At 40.0% G+C, this 19,079-nt stretch overlaps 1 protein-coding gene across 2 annotated transcripts in view; it reads left to right on the top strand.

Annotated features, from left to right (window-relative positions):
* The window catches only part of OSBPL10 (oxysterol binding protein like 10), a 127,113-nt gene that overhangs the window by 29,060 nt on the left and 78,974 nt on the right, over positions 1-19,079 (top strand). For both annotated transcript variants that reach the window (XM_075053105.1, XM_075053098.1), the window contains exons 2-3: positions 7,873-8,048; positions 9,802-9,881. In XM_075053105.1, coding sequence (XP_074909206.1) covers positions 7,873-8,048; positions 9,802-9,881 — 256 coding nt within the window. The remainder of the gene's footprint in view (positions 1-7,872; positions 8,049-9,801; positions 9,882-19,079) is intronic.

Here is a 19,079-nt window from a genome sequence, read left to right as displayed (position 1 = left end):
GAAGACTGACTTAACTGGGAAGAATTCAAATCACTAGGAATACATTACACAATGGAAAGATTTGGCAGCCCTACCTTGAAAACTTCTTGGGATTCTGAGTATTGAAAACTTACTTTCAGATGGTTGTTTTCTGAGATGTGTTCAGAATAAGAAGAGAATAGAAGGAAGTTCTTTTAAGGGGTGTTTTCTTTTGCTGGGAACGTACCTTTGGGTGCATTGCAGACTTGCATCCAAGTGACAGCTTCAGTGGGCGGTACACCATGTTATGGATGTACAATTGAATACTGAAATGCCTAAAAATGTGGTGTGGTTTTTCTTTTTTTTTTTTTTTAAAAAAAAGTGTGCATTTCCACTGGAGAATATGGAAATGCTTAATTTGACTGGAAATAGGAAAATGAAAATTCTTATATCCGGTGAGGTGAGTAAATTACATCAGAAATGTTCATATCATGTGCTTCTGATATTTTTTGGTGTCTTTTGTTTTTATTGCCTCAAACAGGGATAGTATTGGAAATCTCAAATTTTCTCATGGAAGACCTGTATAGCCGCTGTTCTCTGTTGACAGGCTCTGGTGGTAGACCATTTTCATCCCCTACTATACTACCAGCATTTTTTCGCTTTTTAAACCATAGTCATTGCTTTTTCTTAGTTTCTTCTTGAATGGGGAACTAATAATAAATGATTATAGTAGTATATAATTCTAACATTAATGTATTATAATCATTACTATAATAAATGCAATGCTCATATCAGTGAATATGAAATCCAGTTGAAATAGTTTATTGGTACAGTGTTTGAGTCTCTCTCTTCCCCTCCAAGAATTCATAAGGCAACATAGTTACGCTTCCTAGTATGTCATACTTGTTCTGCTTGATTATTATTTTTTTTTTAATGGCTGTCAAGGTGAATGGATAAAGGGGATAGGAATAAAACATGATGAGCATTTAATTAAGACAGATAGTTACAGAATTTATAAGACTTAGGATTTATTCTGAGAGAGTGCTGGTTTTGAAATATGGGAAATAAAATAGAAATAAAGTGTCATCCGGCCATATTGACAAACTCATGAGTAACTTAAAAAATTCTGGTAGTGTCATACTGTTTTGTGGTTGTGTTTTGTTTTGTTTTGTTTTAATTTGATAGAACAGCAATAAAGTTCTAGTTTGCTGAGTGTGGCTGAGTGTTTTATCTTGTAATTGATATCAGTTGGTAATGTGTCTGCATTTGGTTGGAATGGCAGAGGGGAGTATCCCAGTGAATCTAAGGGGCTTGAGGGAGGCTGCGCCAGAGGAGCAGGAAGCCTGTAGTCTCTGAACAGATTTGAGTTTAAAGTGAGAAATCCATTGGCCAAGCCTTTTCCTTTGTGAAATGGCCTGCTTTTTCTTGCCTGTAATTTTATGTGTCTACTCTGAACAGTGCTTAAGCAGTTAAAACTGCTGAAAATGTATTAAAGTGGTAATTTTCTATCTTACCATTAGATGGCCCCTTTTAATGAATATTAATTTAAAAAAAATATTATTTTGTCCAATTTTGGAATAACAGAAAAATTTAGCTGTCTTTTGGAAGTGTCTGTCAGTAACAGTTATTTCATCATTTCTGTATAGTACTAATTGTTTGTATGTCTGGTACAACATAACTTGTCTTTGCTACCTCCTACCTGACTGTTCTCTAAAGAGTATGTTAGTTTTCATCAGTGTTAATCTGTAAATTAATTACGGAAATACAACAGCATGGGTAAATGTGTGCTCTGTGAACAAAGCCAGTAGAAAAATACAGGATAAGGTGGCCAAGGTTAATCAGTTCTGGAGAGGTTAGTGCTGTTATTTCTGCAGTGTGCAGAACAAATGACTTTTGGAACTTAAGTTAAAAGATATCTCTGTCCTTTTGATACAGTTACATGGGGCTTCTAAAATGGGACATGTACCATTCTCTTACTTCTGTTCTGCTTCGTATATATAATCATTTTCCTTCCTCAGTTAATGAAAGAATCTGGTATCCATGTCTTCTGCGCTTTTACGATGCTCTGAACTGGGTCATCACTTGGTCTGTGATGGAAGAAAATGTTTTTGAAAGCTGCTTCTGTTTCTTCTATTTCTGTTCCTCCCCCCCACACCCCCCACCCCCAACGCTTTGTACAAAGTCTTGCACTGCCTGATTTGACATTTAATTCCTTATTCCTTCTCCTGGCTTTTCCTATCTTTTTAGCAGTTTTCAAAGTGCATTATCCCCCTGCTTCTGTTGTGAGAGTATAGTTGTCTGTGTGGTTTACTCCTGTCTATCTATTTCTGTGATACCACTGTGTGAAAGGTGAGGAGGGGAGTTGCACATCAAACCATAACTCTTTGTGGTGGGTTGACCCTGGCTGGACGCTAGGTGCCCACCAAAGTCACATTCTATCACTCCCGCTCCTCAGTTGGACAGGGGAGAGAAAATATAACAAAGAGCTTGTGGGTCGAGATAAAGACAGGAGAGATCACTCAGCAATTATCGTCACGGGCAGAACAGACTCAGCTTGGGGAAAATTAACTCAATTTATTACAAATCAACCAGAGTAGGGTAATGAGAAATAAAACCAAATCTCAGAACACCTTCCCTCCACCCCTCCCTTCTTCTTACCGGGCACAACTTCACTCCTGGATTTTCTACCACCCCCCCACCCCCCCAGTGGCACAGGGAGCCGGGGAATGGGTTTTTACGGTCAGTTCATCACACGTTATTTTCTGCCGCTTCATCCTCCTCAGCGGGAGGACTCATCACACTCTTCCCCTGCTCCAGTGTGGGGTCCCTCCCATGGGAGACAGTCCTCCACGAACTTCTCCAACGTGGGCCATTCCCATGGGCTGCAGTTCTTCATGAACTGCTCCAGCATGGGTCCTTTCCACGGTGTGCAGTCCTTCAGGAGCACACTGCTCCAGCGTGGGTCCCCCGTGGGGTCACAAGTCCTGCCAGAAAACCTGCTCCGTGGGCTCCTCTCTCCACAGATCCACAGGTCCTGCCAGGAGCCTGCTCCAGCATGGGCTTCCCACAGGGTCACAGCCTCCTTTGGGCACCCACCTGCTCCAGCATGGGGTCTTCCACGGGCTGCAGGTGGAGATCTGCTCCACCGTGGACCTCCCTGGGCTGCAGGGGGACAGCCTGCCTCACCAGGGTCTTCACCAGGGGCTGCAGGGGAATCTCCGCTCCGATGCTTGGAGCATCTCCTCCCCCTCCTTCTGCACTGACCTGGGGGGCTGCAGGGCTGTTTCTCTTACATGTTCTCATTCCTCTCTCCAGTTGCCGTTTTTCATCTGTCCCAACCTTCTTCCTTCTTAAAATTGTTACCACAGAGGCATTACCACTATCGCTGATTGGCTCGGCCTTGGCCTGTGGTGGGTCCGTCTTAGAGCCGGCTGGTATGGGCTCTGTCGGACATGGGGGAAGCTTCCAGCAGCTTCTTACAGAAGCCACCCCTGTAACCCCCCCCGCTACCAAAACCTTGCCACGCAAAGCCAATACACTCTTGAAAAGCAAATACTTGGTTTCGTGGGATATGGACAGTGTCACTGTCAGGATGCCTGTGAAAAGTTCCTGAGCTCTCCAAAGTCACAGGAAAGCTATTTTGTTGACACGACAAGCTTTTGTTGGGCAGTTGGAACTTACGTTTCTGTAGATAATTCTCTTTTCTCTTATGACTTTCAAAGTTGGCAGCCATAGAAACTGGTTCATCTGGGACAAGAAAGAAGGCAGGATACTTGAAGAGGGCAATGTGAAGGCTTGTGAGAACTGCTTACTTTTTTCTTAAGATTACTGCTTGAGTTGTACTGGAAACATGTTGCGTGCTTTTACAGGCAACTAAGACATCATCACAAGTACTGAAAACTGAAGGTACAAGGCCAATGCTAATGCTCTGTTTTTCTGAGACTGTACATAAAATAGGTTATGGTTAGCTAGAAGGTCAAGGTAACACTACTGCTGTAGCTATGATAACAAGGATGTGGAAGGATGCTGTCTCTGCATATGTGGATTTGCAGAAGTTGCTGCTCTCGGTTGTCATTATGCTGGTAAAGGTGTATTCTGTACTTGAATGGCTGTTTTCCTTCCCTGGGGTAGCGTTATGGCAATGCAAAGCCCATCTTTGTGGAGCTTACAGTCATTCTGGGAGTGCTTTGCTGGCCTAGCATGCAAAGGTTTCTGAGTTGAAGTGCTTGTAGTGTTTATGTAACTTAATAGATTCTGTTCTAACAGACTCAGAGGAACTTTTTTCCCGAAATTGTTTGATCTTGATAGCAGAAGGAAAGATGATTTTTCTTGCCTCTTTCCCCCCCACCTTTTTTTTAAACTGTTGTTCGTCCTTTTGGTAATGGTAGAGCTGTATTGCAGTAACCGCAATGATGACTTCCAAGGCAGTAATGGATAAAAGATGGCCTGATAACAAAGGCTGAAATAAATGATTTGTACCTGAACAATAAAAGCACAATGAAATTATAATCATGGCACAGGCTCAGAATGGATGTCACTGCATATAAAGCCTAGACTTGTTTGCTAAACCCGAAGAGATTGCTGAAAACTTGTCAGTTGGATGGAGAGAAGCACTAGCTCTACGGTCAAGCTACTGTGTCATTTTCTCAGGAGCATGGCATCACCTGCGTCTAGTGCTCTGCTTTTTCTCCTGAATATGTAACAGATATTCCTAAAATGGACAAGGAAAACTGAGAATGAGTGAAACTAAAATTTACTATGAAATGTGCAAATCTGACTTTTTTTTATTGTATATTTTCCAATTCTGCTGTTTTGACCTGCAGTTAAGTACTTCATCTTTCCCTGAAGAGGAAAAATGCATTGTAAGTGGGAGATCAGTATTGTAAAATCATTTAGAAGTCAAACAAAACAGGAAGGTTATGTACTGGTGTAATACAAGTCAATAAGGTAATCTTCTGAAATTTTGGCAATTTCCATTTAGGGCCTCCTCATTTTTAACAGTACTGTTGAAAACGTTGTGGTGGTTGGCATTCAGTTTGCCATTTCTGTAGTCCTTTTTCTTTTTTTTTGTGGTGAAGATAAACTGTGGAGGGAAGGTAAAGAGATGTGCTTCATGATTACAAAAGGGAGGCTTTCCATTTGTTTCGTGAGGGAAGGGATGCAGAGATGTGCTTTATGGGAGATGTGGGAGATGGAGTCAGGGCTGAAGTGAGGGGTGTAGTGGTGCAGTAGCTTAAAATTATTTGGAGCATGGGTTGTTAATCTGTAATAATTTAAAGAGAATTTGATCTTTGTTCTGGTGCGGTGGTGGCAGTAGAGAGTTATGCATAAATGTGGCAAAGGAAGGTTGCCCAAGCAAAATGTCTGAAGCTCTGTAAATCCTAGGCAATGATTGCTTGCATCATGTCCAGGCTTGTTGAGCTTGAATAAAGAGGTGAGCACAAGAACACCAATAACTTGAACGCGATGTGAAGACAATCCTGGAAATATGCTATGATGGGAAAGGTTAGAGGTGTTCTGCATATGGGGATATTGAAAAAGGGCTAAGAGAAAATGCGACTTTCAAAACAAAGTAGTGACTTGAGCAAATTTGGAGTGTACAAAGCTATAGAAGTCTGAATAATCCCAGTTTCTGAAATATTGTACACAACTTTATATGATTTATGCTATCTAGAGGAAAAGTAGCAAATAGTATGCATTCCAAATAACCATGTTAGTGGTATTAGCCAGATTGTTAGGGTTGTTTTTTTAGTAGAGGCTAAGGGGGTAACTTGCTGTGTATTGGGTTTGTGTGGCGGGGTTTTGGTAGCGGGGGAGTGGCTGCAGGGGCGGCTCCTGTGAGAAGCTGCTGGAAGCTTCCCCGGCTCCATGTCGGACCCGCCTCTGGCCCAGGCCGAGCCCATCAGCCACGGTGGTAGTGCCTCTGGGATAAAGGAAGGAAAACCTGCAGTGGAGAGGGGAGTGGGATGTTAGAGGAACCCCTCTGCAGACACCGAGGTCAGTGAAGAAGGAGGGGAGGAGGAGTGGGGGAGGAGGGGATGCCCCTGCAGCCCGTGGTGAGACGGCAGGCTGTCCCCCCCAGCCTGTGGAGGGGAGCGGGGGAGCAGATGCCCACCTGCAGCCTGGGAAGGACCCCACGCCGGAGCAGGTGAGGGCCTGAGGGAGGCTGTGACCCTGTGGAAAGCTTGTGTTGGAGCAGGCTCCTGGCAGGACCTGTGGCCCCGTGGAGAGAGGAGCCCACGCTGGAGCAGGTTTTCTGGCAGGACTTGTGACCCCGCAGGGGACCTATGCTGGAGCAGTCTGTGCCTGAAGGACTGCAGCCCGTGGAAGGACCCACGCTGGAGCAGTTTGTGAAGAACTGCAGCCCGTGGGAAGGATCCACGTTGGAGGGGAAGAGTGAGGAGTCCTCCCCCTGAGGAGGAAGGAGCAGCAGAGACAACGTGTGATGAACTGACCCCAACCCCCATTTCCCACCTGCACTGCTGGGGGGAAGGAGGTGGAGAAATAGGGAGTGGAGTTGAGCCAGGAGGGAGGGAGGGGTAGGGGGAAGGTGTTTTAAGGCTTGCTTTTACTTCCCATTATCCTTGTTTTGATTTGATTAGTAGTATATTAAATTACTTTTGTTTTTTCCCCAAGTTGAGCCTGTCTTTTGCCTGTGACCATAAGTGGTGAGTGATCCCTCCATGTCCTTGTCTTGACCCACAAGGTTTTCTTTATATTTTCTCCTCCTCATCCCACCAGGGCTGGGGGTGGGGAAGAGTGAGCGAGCAGCTTCCTGGTGCTTTGTTGCCAGCTGGGCTTAAACCATGACACTTGCATTCGTGTGATCTTCACTCTGGTCTGTTGCAAGTTGTAGCAAACTGTCCTTCATCTGAGCCAGGAGGTTGCTGTCCGTCCTCTCTTGGCAAAGAGTGTTAAATAGTTGTTCTGTGTAATAGCATAGATGATTTCCACAGGGAGGTGGAATTTAAGATCTCTGGTGTTGTGAAATATAGATTTATATGGGGGGAGAAATTATGTTTCCAACTCTTGAGACCGACATACTAACATCAAAACATCTTCGCTTTCATTTAGTGCACTTGGACAATGCAATTAGTTTATCTTTGTTTGTATGATCTTGCAGTCCTAGCAGTTGGTTTATCGTGGCATGGCTTGTCTTCGTCAAAATTTTTTTTTTTTTTTTTTTAAATTTTTGTGGATTTTACTTACTTGATTTTCACTGGCTGACTATTTCCTGATCCTAAATGTATGATCAGCAGTAAAAATGTTTTTTCCTTGTTAGAATTTGTTAGCAGAATGACCAAATAGAATTTAGACTTTACTTATCTCTCCTCCTGATTGTTTTCTTATACATGGGTGTCCATACTTCCTACCTATTACTTATTGGGAACTGAATGCCCAATTCCCTTGGCCGGTTTTCAAAATTACATTCAACATCTGTATGTGAAATATTATCACAAAGATGAAAATACCTTTGTGTCTTTAATTGTGCTTATGCCTCTGCAAAAACAGTGTCATCTTTTCGAAAGACTAGTTGTGGGGAATTAGCATGTCTTTCAAGGTTATAAATGGTAAAAAAACGGGAGGGACCAAAACCCCCCAGAAGAAGCAGTCTCATACTTCTTCAGTGGAACCTCTTAAATTAAAAACTCCTTTCCTTGCTTTCATGTCTTGTATGTGGACCTCACCATTAATCTGAGAAACATGAGTAAAAGAACAGCTCACACGTACCCTTGAAAGCCAAACCTAATGATCAAAAGAACAGGACCTTATAAAATTAGGGTATTACAGAAATGACTTTAATCTTATTTGTTTATTTATGATCTTGATTTAAGATCAGTCTGTGCTCTTCTTTGAGTAAATGCGTGAAGAACTCTAACAGAAATACTATACAATTGCATTTTCTTTGAACAGGTACTTTGTGCTGGACTTTGAGACGGGGATACTGCAGTATTTCGTGAATGAACAAAGTAAAAACCAGAAGCCACGTGGAACCTTGTCTTTAGCTGGAGCTATAATATCACCCAGTGACGAAGTGCCACACATGTTGGTGGTCTACTCTGCTAATGGAGAGATGTATAAGTTGAGAGGTACAGTGTTGTTTGAAGTGCCACCTGAGTCATTCTTCTCTCCTATTCCTGCTTCTGCATCTCTTCTCTCATATCTCGTTTCTCTTCTGCTTCCCTATACTGTCAGAAAGTAGTGGTTATACAGCTATCTTGTTACATGCTGTATTATAAAACACACTGGAAGAGCAATCTGGAGTTAAATATGTGTGAATTTACAATATATAGACTTTCAGGGCTGGAAGATACCTCAAGATGCCTTCTATAAGTTGTTACTGTGGCATTTTGCTTGAACAGTATCTCTTGTTTGCTTCCAAAGGTAGAAAAAGCAGCTTTTGTTGCTGTCCACAGCATAGCATTTGACTTCTAATATTGTTCTCCCCTGCCACCATCCTGCAGATAATGTGCAGTAATGAATCTGCTGATGGGTCAGAGAAGGGAAAAATGCCAGTGGAAGGCTGTTAAGATAATATGTTCTTGTCAGTCTTGGAGTAATAGAATGCACCATTAACATAAAATTTTGCCTTTCCTTTCTTAAGAAAGACAATATAAGGTATATAAGAGTTACTTTGGAATAATTAAAAAAAAAGAAAAAAAAAAAGGCAGTATTCTGATTCTAAGGTATTTTCAGTATGCTTGATTGATCAGGATACTTTAATATCAAACTATTTTATTAAAAAAAAAATAAAAAAAAGTGACGTGGTGTAACAAAAGTTTAAAATTATGTTAGTTTTATTCTGACCACAGTTTATCAGTTATCTGGCAAGACAAGAGTATGCAGGAGTCCTCCCCTGTGGTACAGTGTGTTGCTGTTCTATATGTAGAACTGAAACACAAGAACAACCAGGGAGAGTTTCTGTTAAAATGTTTCGGAATTTGCACAGCTAGAAATCATGAACACTTGTGGTTTCATTATCATGCTTTTCCAGTCACTTGAGATTATCAAATACTTACAATATGCTGCTTTTAATTTAATGAGATCTATGAATTTTATTAAAATTAGTAAATAATTTTTATGCTGAGTCAATAACCATTGAGATACTTAATAGTAGAGGAAGTAAGAGAAAATGTTTGCTGAAATTACCCACTCTGTATTGGTATTCTTAATTACAATTACTGTAGTAGTGGTTTGTTTAAAACAAAACCAAACCTCTCTCCTAAATAGACTTACTAATATTACACAGGAGCCACCTGTGTGGCTGCAGATAATCTTTTCAATAATTTTTAAAGCTGTTTTTTAAAAATGTGAGGGGGAAATTGTGGTTTTCGTCCTTGTGTATTTAAGTTGCATGCAAATGATACACATGTTTAAAGAGAGATTTAGTTGAACTACATTGAAACAGAAGTACTTAAATTTCTGGGGAACTGGTAGCTTGTCTGGTAGTTGATTGACAGCCTGAGTGCAGAGGCTTTACTGATGTAAGTGATTTGATGTGGCCCTTGTCCCTCACAAAGAGAGACAAGTAAAACAAAAGTGAATTAAAAATGAAAAAAAGTCACCTTGAGGTAATTCTGCTTTTAATAACACTTGGAGATAACTATGAAGAAGACTCAAGCTTATCTCTTCCAGCTGGCCATGACATCGTAAGTTGAGGTTTAGATGTGTTGTACTGAAGAACTTACACATACTTAAATTAAGTAGTGTGAATTAGAATTTATAGTGCATCCTAACCAATAAATAATCACCCTGCCCCGCTCTGGCCCATCACCTTCTCTTATGCAAAAAAAGAGTATCGATTTATGTGTGAGTCCCTGCATTTTCTTGTTTCTGTTCTAGCTGCTGATGCAAAGGAGAAACAGTACTGGATAACTCAGCTTCGATCCTGTGCCAAACATCACAAGGAAGGTAATTCTAAGGTAAATAATTAAGAGGGAGAAGTAACTATTATTTTGTAAGTGGTGTAGGTGAAGAACAGCATGACCTGGATGATAGACTGGCTGCTGCGGTTAGTGGGTTGATGTTTAGAGGTTTATGAATAAAAGCAGCAACTTGTCATTTGTCACTAACTGGAGCAGGCTTAAGTCAATTGGGCAATCTTAATAAATAAACATTATCCTATTTATGAGAAATTAATTAAGTGCATTTGGATGCTATCAATACGTGGTTAACTGAGTGGCTGGATAAACAGTTTATTAATAAATACCTGTGTGATGTCCTGATTAGTATTTAAAAGTGTTAGTTGATATTAGTTTTATTTAATTTTATAAGATTTAATGGCCTTTATTATAAAAGTTTCAGGTAGGTGTTAGCAGTGGTCAGTCTTCAACTTCTTTACCAAATCTGAAAGAGGTCATCATATGAAGATTTATATTATTTATTTCTCTTTGGAAGTGATATCAGAATTTTTGTCCTCAAACAGATAAATATTTTTGACAGGTAAAACGTTTGGACTTCAAAAATTGCAGAATGATGGGTTGAGGGTGTCACCTGTGTCCAAGTAGAAATGACATGAATCTGTTTAAATTAGAACGCACTTTGAAAGTGGGAGATACTAAAAACAAACAAACAAAAATCCCTATTAGAAATAAATTATTATTGTATTTATTTTATTTATGCTTTTGGTGTTTATACTAAGTCACTTAAAAAAAAAAGTTCTGCTCTTATCTTCAGTCTTTTAAGCACTTCTATTGATACCTTTACAAGAATGAAAAAGGTTGCTTTCCTCATGACTGATTGTTTGCTATATTAAAAAAATGCATATAACTGCAAGCAGAAAGGATTCCTCCCTGCCCCAAGATGTTGAGAGTATCAGTCTTATGTTAACTGCAAAGTCATGATCCTGGCTATCTTTGAAAGTTAGACTTTGAAAAGATGGATGGTATTTTGAGGAGACTGGCATTCATTGAAGTGTGTGAAATAAAATAAAACCAACTTTCTGTTCTTTGTGAGTGATGTGGAATTGGCAATAAGCACTTATGGTATAATTACAGCCCTTTTTGAAGGAGAATAAGTAACTTCAGTATTTCGGTACTTTTTCAATTCTTACACATGGCAGTTAAATACGATCTTTATACAGCTGTGGCCCAGTACTGTTCAGAAAGGTGCAACTCTGCTTGATCAGGATACTCTCACAGTTGCTGTTGGTTTGCAGCTCAGGGACTTCCTGTGCTAGCTAGAGATGGTAACTTTTTATACTCAATTGCCATCAATGAATTATTCCTCAACAAGTTTTCTGGTTGCTTCTCGAACCTATTTAAAAGTTTAGCATCTACAGTGTACTGTGATGAGGTAGTAGAACTGTTGTTCAGTATATATATCAGAGGCTTGTGCAATGGCATAGTGATTCTTATACTTCTACTCTCTATTTGTTTGCTATTATTTCTTAATACTGGCTTTGTTTTTCTCCTTTTGCCTGCTCCTGATAAATAATTCTGTAGAGGTGTCTCTTTTTAATACCAAAATCTCATTCCAGAGCGGCAGTAATTGAGTTGAAGCTGATCTTTGTGTAAGTGAAGTTTGGATCATTTTTCCTCCTTAAGTAAAAACTGTTGTACTTAGTAATAATTTATGTTCAGAATTTTTCATACTGCCTCTCCATGTCGAGCTCCCGCAGTAGTAGTGTCTACATATTTTGATAGGCTCTGAATTAATTAGTATGTCAAGAGAAAAATCTTGGTGTTACAACATTGAAAATGTCCAGCAATTAGTAGTGGTCCAAAAAAAAGCAAATAGAATTTTAGGAATTACCAGGAAAGGAGCAGGGAACAGAAGGGAAAATACTGAGACTGCTCTAACTCTGTCAAATGCTTGTCTCAAATACTTTTATCAGTCCCTTTCCATTTCTGAAATGGAAGCATTGGAGTGGGGGAAAGTACTTTTCATCACTTTTGTTAGTCTTCTGTACAGAATGAACTCTGTGTACTGGAACTTGGCTACACTGGAGTCTTCTTCTGATGATGGGGAGGGAAAGGGCAAATCAGGGAAATATAGTGTTAATAAGTGCTGTGGAGTGGCTGAATAGGAGGTATTTGCTAGTTGTTAATATCGGTATGGGGGACCCTCAAAGAAAACGAGGTGAAAACTCAAAATAAAAGGAGGTGAATGAAAACTGGAGATTATTATGGGATGTGTTGGATGTCAAAAGTGTATATAGATTTGAAAAGTATTTGAAAGGCAAAATGTTGTTAGAAAGCCTTGACTAAGTGAGTGGGAGGCTATAAAATAGAAAGATGGTGACTGTCACAGAAGATCTAACATGCAACTTCTAGAAACAGGCAGGGCTTAGAATGGGGAGCATCTCTCTAGACTTGTTCTTGTACTCTTGCATAGTGACATACCAATGCTGTGGCTTTCTTCTGGTTCCTAGGCTCATTGTGCAAGAAAACAAAAGGATTTCCTTGACTGAGGGGTGGTAGGCATGCGTAACTGAGGAACCAAACAAAAGATTGTTTCAAACAGCAGAAGGAGGTTTCTTGCATTTTTTCTTAGAAGACTGATGAGTTACAGAAACTTGGCATAGGATGCTGGAGTATAGATGCATTTTGGTTTGTACAGCCAATCATACATTTTAATTAGCTCGGATCCTTTTAGTATGAAATAGAACTGCTGAAGAAAACTAAAATATTTTTCTTAGTTCTGTGTTACAAGTCTACATCTAAAATCAGACTAGGTCACTTTTCACTTCATATGTTTGTTAGTGAAGCACTCTTAATTGTCCACTTTCGTAAGCCACAGAGCAAATAGGGGTTTATGTCTTCTGTATTTTTAAGCTTAACAGTCTAGAAAGTAAAATGTTGGGAATTTATGTGCTTCAGATGAGACCACTGATGACTCTGCTTCTTACTTCAGAAGCGTACTGTACTTGAAGCAATGTCGTGCTTACCTGTTTCTAGGAACCTTTCTTTTGACAAGATTTGTCTCTTATTGTTTTTCAATATACTTTTTTCCTTCTTCCCCTCCTATCTTCTCAGGGTTGTAGTATTATCTGAGAGGCAGATTTTCCCTGACTTTAGCATTGCATGTAGTGCTAACTAGGATTTTATCTACAAGTAAGTTTTAAAGCTTCTCTCTGCTTTTCTCTAGAAAAGCAAGCGATCAAAGGCTTTTATGTTACAATGATTAGATTTTGGAGATCAGATACTGGTTACAAGGGAGTGATGCTTCACAGAGGTTCCGGAAACTAGAAAAAAAGTATTTTTTTCTTTTCCTCAAAGTTTCTTACTTCAGAACTGCTGCCTGATAGGAGGTAAGGGAAGCAAGAACTGCTGCATTTCTTTGTGATTTGTTTTTTTTTTTTTTCTTGTAGTTGAAGGTACTTTTATATAATAATATAATAATTATTAGCATGGGGGTGGAAACATGCTGTTTAAAATATTTTAAATTTACATAAAATAGCATGTTGCTATTTTAGCCACCTTACTGTTGCTTTTGTGTTGGGGTTAGGGGCTGGAATTACATACAAAGGTCTGTAATGACACAGAGAAGGGTACATGTTTGACTTCTTTTGCAGAATTGAGGACAAAAATATGTATTTTTTGATTTTGTTAAAATAGCCCTACCATTGATAGGTCTCTCATGATGTGATTTGTTGTTCTAATGGCAGCAGGGCTCTTTCCCCCCTTCCTCATACTTTGAGGGCTGTGGTAAGTGATAACCACAAGTTGTCTGTCTCTGATAGCGCTGTCACGAACAGGCAGATAGATACTCACGTGTTGTAAGCTTCTGGAGTTTGAACAGAATCCAAACTCTGTCTCTGCTGGGGACAGGCATGTTTCTGCATTGGGAAAGCTGGAGCCTGAGTGGTTGCTCCCAGCTTCTTCTACAGCTTAAACTCACCTTTTTCACGGGAAGAACGAGAGGCAGAAATTTCTAGCTATTTTTTAGGAGTCATACACTTGAGAAGGAGGTGCAATGGGAAGTGTAAAATATGGAGTGAGGGATATGTTGTATCTTATGCAAGTGGGATATAGGTTAACTGGGGAAAAATAATGGGATAACCAGGCAAACCTTGGGAAGGTTTCCAAGAATACCAGTGAAGCAACTCTTAGCTACAGGTCTTTCATATTGGAGAGAGAACACGTTTTTAAAATCTTGAACAGATATTGTTGGAAAGAGATTCGTAGGAAAACATGAGAATTTGGAGAATGTTTTTCAAAGCTGAAGCTGTGTCACTATTTCTGTGAAATATTCATAGGAGAGCATTCTTTCTTCCTGCACTGGATCCAGATCAGCACTGGTTTCCTTCCTTGTTCAGAGCTACTGCCTACTTCAAAATGCCACTGTATGGCTTGCTGTCCTTGCTGTCTTTAAAGCTTCAGCTGGGGGCTTGGAGTGGTGGAGGAAATGAAGCAGAGCAGTGATTATAAAAAAAAAAAAAAAAAAAAAAAAAGTTGTATACTAATGACTAAATTTAGTTGCATCCTAATGAATGGTCTGAAGGTGAGCTATACAGCTAACAAGTGGATGTAACACAAGCTGTCTGTCACTTTGTTTTAATTAAATTTTACATCTTAATGATAAAAAAAGCAGTAAAAGGATAATGTTCTCTGGCAAATAATTCCCATGTTGTAACATAGTCTTAATGTTCTTGGTATTCCCATACAAGTCTCATCTTGCTTAATTACAGATTGCTCAATCTCCACAGAGTGCCAAATCACACTGCAATGGAAGAAGTCTTCTATGTCTGGATAGGATTTGCTGTTTTTTTAGACTATTCTAAGTGAATATTATTGTACAAGTTTTAATTAAAGCATTAGTCAAATTGGAATTCAGTGATATAAAATGCTTCCAAGAAGAAGTAGGCTTATGCATAATTTTTGTGGTAACTTCCAAGAACAATTTTATATCCATAAATTGTCACAAGCTTGTTAGTTCTTCTATTTCATACCCCTTTTTTTCTTGACTGTTTAATGGTGGTGGCTGTAAAAGCACTACTAAAACCAAACATGGGGTTTTATATTAGTTCTTAATTCCAACATGTGGATGAGTTGCTGGATTGGCATACAACCCTTGTATTTCTCAGTGTTTATCAGGAATGTGGCAGGGAACAGAAACCTTTATCCTGTTGAAGTAGCTTCTGTCTTAAATTGTGCTCAAATGGTAACTTTCGGCTTAGGTCTGTGCTAGAATAAGGAGGTAGACTCCCCCTTGTTCCAGCATCTGGTTCAGAGCTGCACAGTGAGCTGCCGAAAACTGAATGGTGTGGATTTATGTTTCAGCTGAACTCAGCTGCTAATTCCCTTCAGCTGTAAATGGCAGTCCAGTTCCCTTCCTTCTGCTGCCACCCTTTGTGTGGGCTCTGTTGTGTTTCTGGTTCTGTGTTAGCTTGGGCATCAGAAACAGAAGAAACGACATCCTACTAAAAAGGACTTAGCTTTCTGACCAGCTCACTGAAGAATCGGATGAGCACTAACGTAGGAGAAACTGGACTGCTTCCAGCAGCCCCTGATGGTAAAGCTCTGTTCTCTTGTTCCTCCTGGATGGAGGATGGCTGAAATGGATCTGCCCAAAACCTAACCTTTCTCTGGTTTAGTCTGAGGCTTCATATTTAAAACTGAGCCACCCTGATGACTGCATGCCTCCGTGAGGTGCCATCCTGCTCTCTTTCCCCTCAAGCAGTGCTCCTGGTGCCTGTTATAACCATCATCCAGCCCTCTGGAAAGGCAGCTTGGGGAGCTGAATCCACAGAAAATCTGTATGTGTGTCTACATCTCTGTTTCTTTTCTGGTTTAACTCCCCGGAATGGCTATCCATGAGGTCAAAATGGGCCTCAGAGCCAGCATGGAGAGCTGGTGGAGAAACAAGTCCAAACCTGCCCTTTTTGGTGGCAACTGCAGTAGCAGTTTAGCTGTCATGTGAAACAGCACCTGTAGTAATGCCTGGAAGTTTGAGGTCAACACTTTTATCAAATCCCTATGAGGCAGATGTGTAATTTTTCTCCACAGCTGAAAGAATGGCTATCATAGATCTTTGGTTTTATCAGGTTTCTTCTTGCCTTATTAATGAATGTCCACGGAGATACCTTTAAATTTCAAATGGATTATTCACTGGGTATTTTTAATGTCTGCATGATAACTGCTTCCATAAAGCAAGTTTAGTGAAAGTTTCAAGTCTTCGTGAGTGTTGTTTTGGGTCTTTTACGCACATCAAGCCTCTTCTCCTTTTGGGCAAGTTCACTATTTCCTCTTTTGGTATGCCTGTCTGCTTCTTCCTCTCATCCCTGACCTAGAGAAGTCAATTAAAGAATGGTGCTTCTAATTAAAACATGCTTTGGAAATCCTTACAGTGGTGATGCTGAGAAGGAAGCAGTGCTTGGCTGTAGTTATGTGTGTGTTTGACACCTTTTTTCCTCGCTTTGGAAGCTGCATGAAGATTAGAGTTGCTCACAGCTCTCTGCTTTCAGTTTCTACAGAAATGGAAAAGAATTCCGTTTAGGACTGAACATGAGCTTGCTCAAATGATTTTTGACAAAGAAAAGATATTATGATGGAATGATTATCATAGTCTCTTGCTTGAAAGCAGATGCATATATTGCCTTACTGAAAATAATTAAGCACTATAATATTCTGTCAGAAAAGTTAGTACCATAGATGGTGCTTTACACAAATGTGCAAAGCATATCGTAAGCTTTTCCCTTTGCAGTGCTGAAGTTTGGATGTTATGTAGATTCAGTCATTTACATTTTAATATTTGTAAATGATTATAATGTAAATGAAACAGATCTCTGTCTGTATTTTTCTTTTATCAGTGTTTGTTTACTTAGGATGCATTGGAAAAGAAGTAGATGGGAATTAAAATACTGAATGGTGGTGTCTCAAAATTGTAATTACTTCTGATAGCGTGTGACTTCTCATTGCTCTAAAGCAGCATGCAGGGATTGGTTCTGTGGTATATATGCAGAGGAGTAAAGGAATGCCATTTCAGTATGTGTTATTCTGTAGAAAACATCTGTGGCACAGTGCCTGTGAAAATGATGATTATCAGCCATAAACAGATATGACAATTCACTTCAGAAATTAGTTTACTGATTTCTGGAACATTGCATTTACTTTTCAAAATAAACAAAACTGCTTCTGGTAAATGGTGAAAAACACTTAAGCTTCTTTGTGAGCAGGAAGGGCAATCTCCAGGGAGAATGAGTCATGAAAACATTAGTATAGTTGGAACTTACTGTTCTACAATTATGTTATTTTAATTGTTAGGATTTTTGATATCCAAATGGAAGCATTCATTATACTGCCTTTTTATCTTGGAGATGGACAGTCTACTAAGATAAAAATCTTAACCCAAATCTTTGTTAGCTAAGCATACTTTAACTAGCTTTAGGTCATAAAACCAAGATGAACACAAGTTACAAATTAATCTTTTATTAGCTGCTTTATTATTCTTTTATTAGTTTCATTTTATTAGCAGGAAAACTGTTGGAGCAATGGTAAAATGTAGCCTCAGGAAAGAATATTTGTAATCCTTTTGGGATGCTTCAGCCTGTGGATTTCTTGACTCATTATTGGCACTATGCATTACTAATTGTTGAAGAGCTTATGTCTTCCTTTCATCAGAATTTCACTATCTATTTATTTATTTATTTGCAAACCAGAAAGCAGTAGGTCCAAAGAAAACAAGATATGATGAAAGTTAAGAGGGGCAGATCAGTCATACCAGCAGCGCTAGGGAGAAGAGCAGGGGTTAAGTAATAAAGATCCATGAGTTACTGTCATTGCTTTGATTTCCTGGGAGAGTGACTTTAATGACTGTTGTAGTATGATGTGTAATTAGAGTGTTTTTAGCTGTAGAAAACATCACATAGGTTTTAACATTTTAACAAAAATGGAAAATTTTTATTTTTGCACAGCTGTGTATCAGTGCAAAAGAGATGCTTGTCACTCCCCGTGTTTAATCTGAAGAAGTTCTGCAAAAGAGGAGTCAAGTATTTGGCTGGGACATAGGTGTTGACAATGTGTTGTGAAATTCAAACGTGCCTAAGGGGCTAAGTGTGTAGTTCGTGGAGAGGCTTCTTCTGGCAGTGGCAGGAAGAAACTGTCAGAAGGAATTAGCTGCTGCCCCTGTCTCCTTGGATGGAGCAGGCACAGTGCTCTGCTGCTGTTCTCTGTGGCATTGAGGAGTGGAACCCCACTTCAAAAGGTTTTGGGGGCTTGTAGAAACTGCCTCCTGCAGACATTCACCTGCACTTTGTCTGTGACTGCTTTTGCAAGTTGTAAGTTGGAATTCTTTATTTATCATGAGGCCTTGCCTAAGGGTAGTTTCATGGGTAGCCAGAGGTCCTGGTGCTGAGCTCATTTAGGGTTTGCATGTTACAGACGTCCTCTAAAGAATAATCCCTAATTAGATGCTACAGGATTTCTGTCCTGGGCTGGTGGAGTTTTCTGGCACGTTGGTCGGAAACGTTGGCTAGCTAGATGGATGAAGAGTATAAAGGGACAGAAAATGAAAAGGTGAGGAAAACTTGCTTATAGACCTGTAGGAGCTGTTCAAACCAATGTATTTGCCTCTGATATTTGGCACAGACCATGGCTGTACGTGCTAATTCAAGATTGCCAATCTTCCTGGCTCAGTGAGCTGCATAGGATTGGTATACTGTGCTGAGAGGGGAAGGAGAGGACTCTAGAAGAGGCTCACTGGCAGAGGTTATCACTCCCTAGAGATCACATAGCACTATTGTAGGGCAAGGCATGCAGCTGAATGTCAGGCACACCAGGCAGCGTGATATGGTCAGCCCTTGCCAGGCTGTGAACTTGTGTATGTAGAGATTTGAGCTTACCTAGCGTCCCTGTGTCGTGGATGGAGTGATGCTCTTCACTTGTAAGAGAGAAGTAGCAATATGCTTATTGATACAAAACAGCAGTTTAACAGTGTTTGATAGTAAATGCAACTGTGGTTTAACAAGATTTGATGGCGAGGTTCACTTGATACTTACTGCATAGAGGACAGGGTCAGACAAAACTGTTGGGGAGACCCTCCTGTTGAGTCATGAAGTTCAGAATGGATCCCCTTGCTTTCTAAACTCCTTCTCAGAGGGAAGTTTAGGCGCAGCTGGATCCAGACTTGGTCAACAGTTTATGTCTAAAGGATTATATATGCGCAATCAATCCTTTCCA

This window comes from Buteo buteo, chromosome 2 (assembly GCF_964188355.1).
Source record: "Buteo buteo chromosome 2, bButBut1.hap1.1, whole genome shotgun sequence".
Classification (NCBI taxonomy): domain Eukaryota; kingdom Metazoa; phylum Chordata; class Aves; order Accipitriformes; family Accipitridae; genus Buteo; species Buteo buteo.
Note: the sequence above shows the minus strand (reverse complement) of the source record. Positions and strands in the feature narration are given on the sequence as shown.